We start from the raw sequence: 9979 nt of genomic DNA on the forward strand, positions 1-9979 counted from the left end.
GCAGAAATTCTTTATGTTTCTTTTAAATGGAGAGATGATAAACATAAAAGGACGACAAATGGGACAAAAAGCTTTCCTCACTAAAATCTACACCCTCCGCATTACGCGTGCCATGCATCACCAATTAAAATACCCCTGTGCACATTCTTCATACCCTATTCTTATTTACTTGATTACTTGAAGCAACGCCGCACGCGGCAAAGGAGGCAGCCGTGGAACATCCATTAAATCGCCGGCGTCTCATAGTACACTGGCGCTTGGGAGTCGCCAATTGGCCAGTAAAAGCCTCTAGGCCTCACCGCATCAAGGCTGTCAATGACGAGCGCCTTCTTGTGCAACAAGTGAGAAAACTAAAGGTGTTAAAAACACTCAATGTTTCGTTAGTTAGGAACATACTGGGATACTGAAGTACAAGTTTTTGTACCTCACCGAAATATAAGTTTGCTGGACCTATATGAGCTGCAGCTTCGCCCAAGTGCTTCCTATAAATTTAGATTTGTGGCGAGATGTCAAGTTTACCATATTCATTTGCGTGTACATCGGTTTGCTTCCTTTTTTTTTTGTTTCCGCAGCCACTGAGTTTGTGAACACTGTTCTTCTGGTTTAATTTCTGTGCTCGTAGCCTACAGGCATTTGCCACGTGCCCCTTCCCAGGTTATGAAGGCTACTTTTGCGACACCTTTCTCTGACTTACATCGGTCACAATAAGCTACTAGCTTCTGCGTATCCAGTGCGAGCGTATGGCTACGGATCCGGCTACCCACTTAATGACCTACATAATATCATGTGACTGAAAGTGGAAATAAGCTTTTTTCAAACCGTTACTTCACCTTTTCTTCTAAAAAAGATCTCCTTGGTCATATATTTCTCGAATATGTAAATAATAAAGCACGCTGTTTTTCTATGATAACAACTATTGCACATGTGCTTTTTCTTTATATGCATGTAAAATCCCCCTAAGAATAACTCTGATACTATTGAAAGACGCATACTTGTCTTCCTTTGTACTATAGCTTTCAAATAATTTGAACAAGTTGGAATAGTTCAACAACCTAGGAGAGCAATATTAAGAAGAAACAAGAGCTGAAACCTTCACAGTTTGGCGAAGTTCGGAAAAACTGTCATTCGGCGGCATGCGATCAGCCAATGGCTTCCATAGGATTATTCACATTCTCGTGGGATTCACTGATTGATATTTCTTTTCCCACTTTTCTTGAAATGGAATACAAAAGCTGCTCTGAACATCAAGACGATAAAGAATCGGAACTGAATAGCGACATTATAGCTCATGCTCTTGCAGAAAACAATTTCTTTACTTCATTTAGCACCTTCTCGCGAGGAAATGCTAATCTCGCATCCATCTCATTGTATTCAACTGAACGATATATTATATTAACACGTGAACCATGCACAAACTTCTTTCATTACCATTCTGGCAAAGCTTTGTCGCCTTCTTGAATCTTTGGTAACCAGTAGTTTGACAGCTGTAAACATAATCGCGACAGGAGTTAACTTAATTCTCTTTAGCCGTGAGCCAGCCTTCGTCATGGGCGAATAAACGCGCCGATCGCAGTCTTCATATCCAATGCACTCCAAAGCAAATCCTATACCCTCCTGCGTCTTTCAAGGTCCTCTGACCTTGCATCGCGCTATTCAAAGGAGCGCAGAACGTGATCTGTGTTCAACACGACAGTTGTCGCCCTAAGCACCATGCACACATAAAATAGACAAATGCCCCGCGGGAATCTCCAGCTGTTCTCACTGAATAGGAAGGTAAGCACACTCAAGTAGCAGTACGAATGCGAAACATTGAGGCAATGAAAAGAAAGTGACGGTGTAAATACGGGGAATAACCCCATTAATTCACCTTTTACGTCGTCACAGACTCAACGGATCTGGCAAGAACAGGCCGGTAGGTTGTTGCTGTGCATTCAGGGATATTTGACTCCTTGGGGCTGGCAGCATTGAAGTGCGCCACCACGTATAAAAAGGCCGACCCGTGCACTCTACAGCCAGGATTTAGTTCTTCACTAGCTGGTCTGCCCTTTCGACCATGGTAAGCACATCCCTTGTGCGTCTACGCTAATTTGCCTCTTAGCGCCGTGAGCAACCGTTTCATTGTACTCTCGCATATAAATGCAGCCTTCAAATTTACGAAAAAAATGGCTGAACTAGTAAGTTTTATGTTCCAATCGCTGCAAGTAGGAAAAGATAGTGCTGTGCTACAGTTGCTAATGTGACAACACTTCAGATGTTATAAGCAACCACCAAATTCAATTCAGCTGTAACCCTCGAAAACGTATCATGGCGTAGCTAAAATATATGGTTGTTCCCTCTTTCATAGGAATCGGTAGAACACGAAAGTGAAGCGCATCTTCACAGAGGCTGTTGAATGTTTGCTTCGGGAACTGACGCTCCGCTGTGGCAAAAGGGGCACGATTTGCGGGCCGGCGATCATGTGTAGTTTCGCTTGGTGCGCGGAGCCCACGATGGCGAGCGCCGTCCAGCTGCCGAGTCGCTTTGGCGACAGTACGGGTGTTTTGGTCAGACTCCGTCGTTTCTTCAGCAGCCAGTTGGGTGGCGACGCACTCAGCTTCGGGAGTGCGTGTGGCAGGGTTCGCAGCAAGTGCTGTGCACCCGCCAAGGCGGTATGCTTCACGCCAGCGAGATTCGCCCGTCGACGCCGTTGCCTTTCTGTGCCGCTGAGCGTAGAATGTTTCTTAGTTGGTGCCATCACAAGGCGAAGCAGTAGGCGCCGTGTAAGCATTGCTGATGCGTGCTGAAGCTGCACTGAGCGTCCCCTTTGTAACGGGGTGGTGGGTTGCGCCCCCAAGCTCTTGCTTGCCATTATACTGCCTAATGTCCCACCTAGGTTAAAAAAAGAAAAAAAAACACACTATGAACTCCCACAACCAAATTATCTTACCCCTATTGCGAAATTCGCTTTTGTACGACTTGGGTTTTTGTAGTTCCCCTACATTTCTTCCACCAATTTTCCCATCGCCTCTTACTGATCTCTATAGCGGACATGCGTTGTGACAACCGAGGTGCTACCTCTCGGCACTCGTTAGTGTCACTATGCAGTACTATTCCAGTACAGCATAGCAGCCCTTCGCTTTACCGCTCCTAGATGGCGGTGCCATCGCTGTTAAGAAAACTTGTTTTACTCGCTGACGCTGAATGACACATCCATTACATAAATTTCATCACGGACCCCAGCATAAAACACTTTAGCGTTAATTTTTAACATAGACTGCAGGAAAAGAAACACCGTTATATAAAATACTACCTACCAAGAAACTTTTCTGGTCACACGTGCAAAAAGGTCAGCTAAACCACAAGAAAAGCTGAGCTAAATGTAATCCTTACAACTGTTCTGTATTCCTCGTCTCATGGGTTTAAGTTCTTACGCAGGATAAGTTGTGCGTGCTCAGCGCGAACCCAAGTAGTACGAGGAGGACAACAAACAGCGTTTGTATACGTCCCTCTGTACCCACGCCCTCAGACTATATAAGTTGCTAAACTCACAGTTGTTACTGATGAACTTTGTTCGTCGCTATTGTTGCAGTCATGAGTGAAAGGAAACGTTTCTAAAGAGTGGAGAAAACTGATATGTGCCTCTGGCTACTTTGGTTGATATCTCATTTCTAAATAAGTAGGAGTGCTTCAGACATAAACTGCGTAAATGCTGAAATGACTTTCAACATCGTCCTATCGTAATTTCGTATCGAGGAGGAGGGCAAAGCACGCGTGAGCCGGCCTCGCTGTAATTTGTCTGAAATATTTACAACATAGGTAGACAATGACGGAAAAGTCACAATAAATGCGAGAAAACTCGTTCATAGGAGTTTGCGATCACTTCATTAACAATAAAGAGTGCATCGCATGCTTCTGCAGGAGTAAAACATTATAAGACGATTTGAAATAGTTCCCGACATCAGACTTTCTGCACATATCGCGCTAAATACTTCTATAGCTGCGACGTCGCTACAATGCGAACATATACGATGTTCTTCTAGCCACGGATTTCTTGTATTGTTCTTACATATACATTGTGTATAATAAGGTATTGTATTGTATTGCATTTTATTGTATTGTACTACAAAACCGCAGTTCCGCACTTGCCTGCTCCTTGCTCTGGCCACTTGTGCCTTTGCTGGCTATGCCGGTTACCCATACGGCTACTCCCTGGCTGCACCTGCCTACGGTGCTTACCATGCCCCGCTCGCCGCATTGTCCACCGTGCACCATGCCCCAGCACTAGGCTACGGCTACGGATTTCCCGCCTACGGATACGGTCTTGGCAGCTACGGTCTGAGCTATGGCTATGGCCTGGGCGGGCTCGGCTACTCTACTTTCCTCCGCAAGAAATGTGAGAAAACTGAGCAAAAATTCTCTTTACTATGGTAATACTGAAAACAAGGATAGACTTGGAATTGAGCATGAGGGCCAGAAACAACGGCCAGAAGCGAAATAAGGTGCCCGAAGCTGAATTTCCTACTTCGATATTGCAATGTTGTCCTACACGTCGCTAAACGTCATGTCTCTTTAAAGAACAGCAACAGATGGACGGATTCAACGAATGTTGCACAGAAATTAACACCACATATATGACATTCTCCAATGAAGTTGGTGGTCGTATGAGCATGCGTAAACTAATTGCTATATTCGGGTTTTATTTCCATCGAGACATGAAGTTAAACGTTCTTTCATTCTTTCCAAGACCAAAAGAAATAGGAACTTATAGCTGCCCTTACCAGCTCTGCTCTTCTTTATTGGGTGATTGTTAATTGAATAAAAAATTGCAAATTGCCCTATGAAGTGTGGTACTTAATTTGAACATAACTAGGAGCTTTTGAGTTCTGAGACTTACTGTTTGACGCAACACAACTAGGATTACTGATAGCTGGAGCTCTATGTGAATGGTAGTATAAGCTTTGAGGTCGCGAAAGGTGCTTCTGAACGGCTTGCACGTAATCACCATGGCAGTTTCTGAGGATTTGCGTATGAGCGCTTTCCACTGAGGATTTTATGTGCGTTCGCTTTTCGCTTTGTCAAAGAGAATGTACTAATAATTCCGAGTTATTTCAAAACGCATGCGGCAAATTTCGAGAAACACTTAAAGCAAGGAAGAAAGACAGGGTCTTAGGAAACCTTAAAGTATAGTTCGCAAACAATACATTCAAATGCTTGAGCTACGTTTGTTATACGGAGAAGCTCCTAGACTGCAACGAAACAATATGTGCCTGTCATTGCACACTGTTGTCACAGCTTGCTTTATTATGCTGTTTTGTTTTATTTCAGAGAGACGTCGCCGTGGACACATGCGCTTGAATAAAGTGACGGAAACGTATACACTTTGCTTTGTCATTTATTGCACTTTGTCTAAGTTGAGTTTAGGCATCATTGAGGGTTACCCTTTTTCGCTAATGCAGGCCGCGTAGCGCAAACAATATCAGTCCTTAGCCGTACCTAAACCGACAGCACTTTCTTAGAGAGATATTTTTGCTCTTTAGCGTAAACATAGTTACGTCTACCTAGCATAACTCCAGAGAAAATGTAACAGTGCTGCATTTTGTTCCTACGAGCAATGCCGCAAGCACAACAAACAAAAGCTTAGTTTTTACTGTCCTTGTAGTGTAATAAGTAGAGCAAGAATATCAACATTTTGTTTGTGTACGTGCGTGTGTGTGCTTCTGAAAGTAAAAGAGAGCGACAGCAACGCTACTGGCGACAACTCATTGAAGATTATGAGGGAATGAAAAAAAACACAGAACAAGCACATAAGTTTAGATTTAAAGTCATCACATAGCGGCTCATCCACATGGACTGGGAGAGCGATTATTATTTGTGCACGTTAGCGGTCAAACTACCTTGTCGCTATCCATCATAAGAAGCTTATTAGGAGCTCCTTTAACCAGCACCTGTGTAATAATAATCCTGATGACGGCGTATTGAGGAATGAGGAAGCTGAAGCCATACACACGTTTCATGTGCATTTAACATAAGGAAATTTGTTTTTCTGTTCGCTGTCGACTGCCAATTATTGACATGAATAATGTATGACAATGCAAGTGACACAGCGTATCTATGGCTAATAAAAATATCGAACAGGTAAAAAGAGCAACCACAAATAGCTGAAAGTTAATAATCGGTATATTGTGTTTAAGCTAAGCGGAAATAGAATGTCCGTTCGAGTTTATTTACTTTAGTAGGTTGTGCTTGTTTTTTTTTATATCATACAAATACATGTAGAGTTGCTTTATAGTTTTTATAATTGCTTCGTCACAAAGAATCTTTGTTTATATATGGCAGCAGATCCATGGTTAATATAAAGAAAACATGCATTCTTTACTGGTATGAGATTTCTAGGGATAAACTTACAATTGACTTACTAACGCCTTAATAGACATCGATCGCGTAAACAGAAAAGGTTTACTTGCCATGCGTGGCACTTTCTGTAAACGCCCATACATCAACCATTTTCGCGAATGCTAAAGAAATAACTGAGCTATAAAAGTAAGTACTAACTTTCTTCATAATAATTCATATTACTTTAAAAATATAGCTATGTACCCTATAATACGTCGTGCTTGCCGGCATAATCCAGGCGTTTCTACGTCCTTTGCGGTAGTCTCTGCGTCCCGTTGTTAACAAATTCAACATATGATTGTCCATTTAACACTCTTGTGCTCGTTCTGTTGAATTAATGCGATGATCGGTGGTTTCGCTCTAACACAATAGAAGACACCACTTCCTTATTGTCACTTCACTTATAGCAGATTTTTTTTTCTTTTCAAGAGTGTTCGTATAAATTTCCTGCAATCCACATGATTTAAAGAACGCCAAGCTTTTGTTCTCGGCTTTTTCCTAAACGAGCTTGGAACATTCCTTCTTCAACCAGTGTTCATCCTATTGTCCCACTGCACAAGAAATGAAGAGATTACACTCCAGGCCACCATACATAAAACAACATAGCTGCCTAAAGTGAGCCAAAGTTGTTCTGTCCAAGCAACATATTTGTTGAGGGTGAATCCCGTCAATGGCACCCCTCCTTAGAGCTCATAACAATATACCTCGTGTGATTTGTTCAAATGCTTCTGAAAGTTATGTCAGAACAGCCATGGTGAACCTAACTTCGATTGAAAAAATACCTGTGTGGATCACATGAAGTTTCACGCTATTTTACGGTTGAAGAAACCTCAAGCGAGCGGTGAAGTACACGAGCACAGTGAACTCAATATTTTACTGAGAAATATGTCTCAAGTGTAGGCGATGATACGAGAACCTCGTCTACGTGGCACAGACATATTTACCATTTGAACCCTTCAGGCAAAGAGTCCGTCATGCGTTGGAGCGTTTCTGACGTGTTGCATAGACCGAATGGCGTAACTTTGAATTGATATAGACCATCAGGGGTGACGATCGCAATCTTCGCTTGAACCTTTTCATCCACAGAAATTTGCCAATAGCCAGACCGCAGGTCTAGTTTCCGATTTCACCACTGCGACCGGGTTCACTCTGTTCTGTTTTCTATTCTTGTGTTTGTTTCAACCGCACAACCGCACTCCAGATGCCTTTCCTAGAAAAAGCGAAGTGGACCCTTCCTCTTGCCGGAATGGAGAGCGGAAACGGCAGCCCCTCGGCTTCACCACCTCGACGGAGGCAAACTTTGCCCTAGGCGATTGATGAAGAGCAGGGTGTCCCTCCAGTTGTGTTTACATCTTCGGGGTAGTGTGAAGTGTCGACGACGAGAGGGGACGAACTGTATGCGTGTGCGTGTGTGAGAGAGAAGAGATGCTATTTAGAGAAAAAGAAAGCGGACGTTGCGTCCTACGCTGCAATGTTTTCCTTTGTTCTACGGTACTGCATAACCAAAACATCATTTTCATTTAAATTGTTCCTTCACACTGAGTTCTGTGTTAGCAGTTTTTCACAAGGTGCCGAAACCCTGGAAAGGAGCATCCCAGTAGACAGCCGACTTTACACTTTCGTCTGCTTAGACGCAACGAACTTCGAGATGTACCAGTGTTTCTGTGGATAGACGCATGGATAAGCTCCAGGCCAAAAGGCACCGTCGTCCCGGCTAGAACTAGCGCATTGTCGTCTGCCCGGCGAGAGGGATACTCAAGCCAAGTTACCACCCCGATATACCGATTGGAAACAAGTAACAAGGAGCTGCGTAAGGTAAACGAGAAGCTGGAACCACTGATCCCAGAAGCGGCGTTCGAGGCTAAGTGCGGCGAGACAGTAAGATACGACGATTAGGCCACAGCAATGACCGGTCGTCAGCAAGCAAAGCTGACCACCCTTCAAGTGGACGACACACCGCCTGAAACTGCGCTGCAATGAAGTGACCACGAAAGTAAAGAAACAGTTCTCCAAGAGGGCATGAAGTTACCCAAGCTCCGCTTAAAAACCATCGGTGGTGAGTTGGCCAACTGGATGCCCTTTGGGGATCAATTCCAAAATACCATTCATAAGAACTCACGAACGCAAAGCACCACCAGCAGATGTCGCGTGGTAGCGGCGTAAAAAATACGGTAGCAATACCCTGAAAGAAGAAACTAAACTTTATTGGGCGAGCCTGTGCCCCTCAAAAACAGGCTACGCTCAAAGACCTGCGACAGTGGCGAACACAGTTGGCGATAGTCGAAACCTGATCAGCGAATCAAGCACGTCAGCTTTTATACATGAACTATCGAACGTTCCAATGTAATCACTGGTAGCCGCGTCTCTTCCAGAAAGTTCTACAACATTCGCTTGGCGCATACATGCAATCAGATTACACAAGGTTCGGCGGCAAAAGACAGCGGATAGATGCATTGATAACATTCAAGAAACCTACATTGAGCTCACCCGTAAAAGATAAACGAGTTCACCTGTCAGTATGTATGTATGTATGTATGTATGTATGTATGTATGTATGTATGTATGTATGTATGTATGTATGTATGTATGTATGTATGTATGTATGTATGTATGTATGTATGTACGTACGTACGTACGTATGTATGGATGTATGTATGTCTGTATGTATGTATGTATGTACGTACGTACGTATTATTTACCTTGCAGCCTACGTCTTGGTGCTCTCATGAAGGTGTCCTGAAATTGGTGTCTGCAAAAATTAGCATACCGTGACAACAGTGCACAACAAACATAAATGACAGGCCACGACATGAATATCATGACGTGTGTGTGTATTAGGTCATGAAATATCCTCCGAGGCATTGCTGCTCCCATGGCTGTTCCGATAACTTCGTTGGTACTAAAATTTGGCTTATTCACCATCTGCCTTCACCCAAAAAAGAAAGATCACGTTCTCGTGGCGCCTGCGGCACAAACGAAGTTCCACGTCCACCGTCAAGGTCTGTGAGTGGTGCTGCTGGCTAACACTCCCAGGGTTCTACTAGGACACATAAATACAGAAGAAAAAGTGTATGGGGAAACAGCTACGTGGTAGCTCAATTGGTAGAGCATCGCACGCGAAATGCGAAGGTTGTGGGTTCGGTTGCCGCCTGCTGCAAATTGTTTTTTTCCATCCACTCTCTATTTTTCATTAAGTTTTCGTTTCTTTAAGTCATTCATTAAGATCAATTATTTTCCCCTATGTTGTCTTCTGTGTCAGTGTTTGTTGGCTTCTCATGATTAAGTTCCAGCAAGAAACTTTTCGCATCTTGAACCATCGGCGAAGCATAGTACCCTCTGCCTCCCAGCACTGGCCCATCTACGTAACGTGTTGCTCATAGGACTGGTTAGCACGTTACCAGAATACATCATTTAAAATTAATAGGGTGCACAAAGCAATCATCGGGATGTTTGTAAGAAAGCAAAAGCTTAGAACCTTATGCATTGTTAGCGAAGGTATCTCGTTTCTTTGAGTGCTCCAGTGTTCCTTGTGGTTCAGTAACAACGGTTCAGTTCTAGTTCAACTCTAGGGTGAGAAAATATAGGTTAAAATAATGGTTCAAGCCCA

General features: G+C 43.5%; 1 protein-coding gene across 1 annotated transcript; it reads left to right on the plus strand.

The window, feature by feature from the left end:
- Positions 1-1976: 1976 nt before the first annotated feature.
- Positions 1977-5353, plus strand: LOC142576108 (uncharacterized). Its single transcript, XM_075686061.1, has 3 exons — positions 1977-2056; positions 4114-4372; positions 5305-5353. Coding segments are annotated over exons 1-3 (264 nt in total). The 5' UTR covers positions 1977-2053; the 3' UTR covers positions 5307-5353.
- The last annotated feature ends 4626 nt before the right edge of the window (positions 5354-9979 follow it).

Source organism: Dermacentor variabilis, chromosome 3, assembly GCF_050947875.1.
Source record: "Dermacentor variabilis isolate Ectoservices chromosome 3, ASM5094787v1, whole genome shotgun sequence".
Lineage (NCBI taxonomy): Eukaryota > Metazoa > Arthropoda > Arachnida > Ixodida > Ixodidae > Dermacentor > Dermacentor variabilis.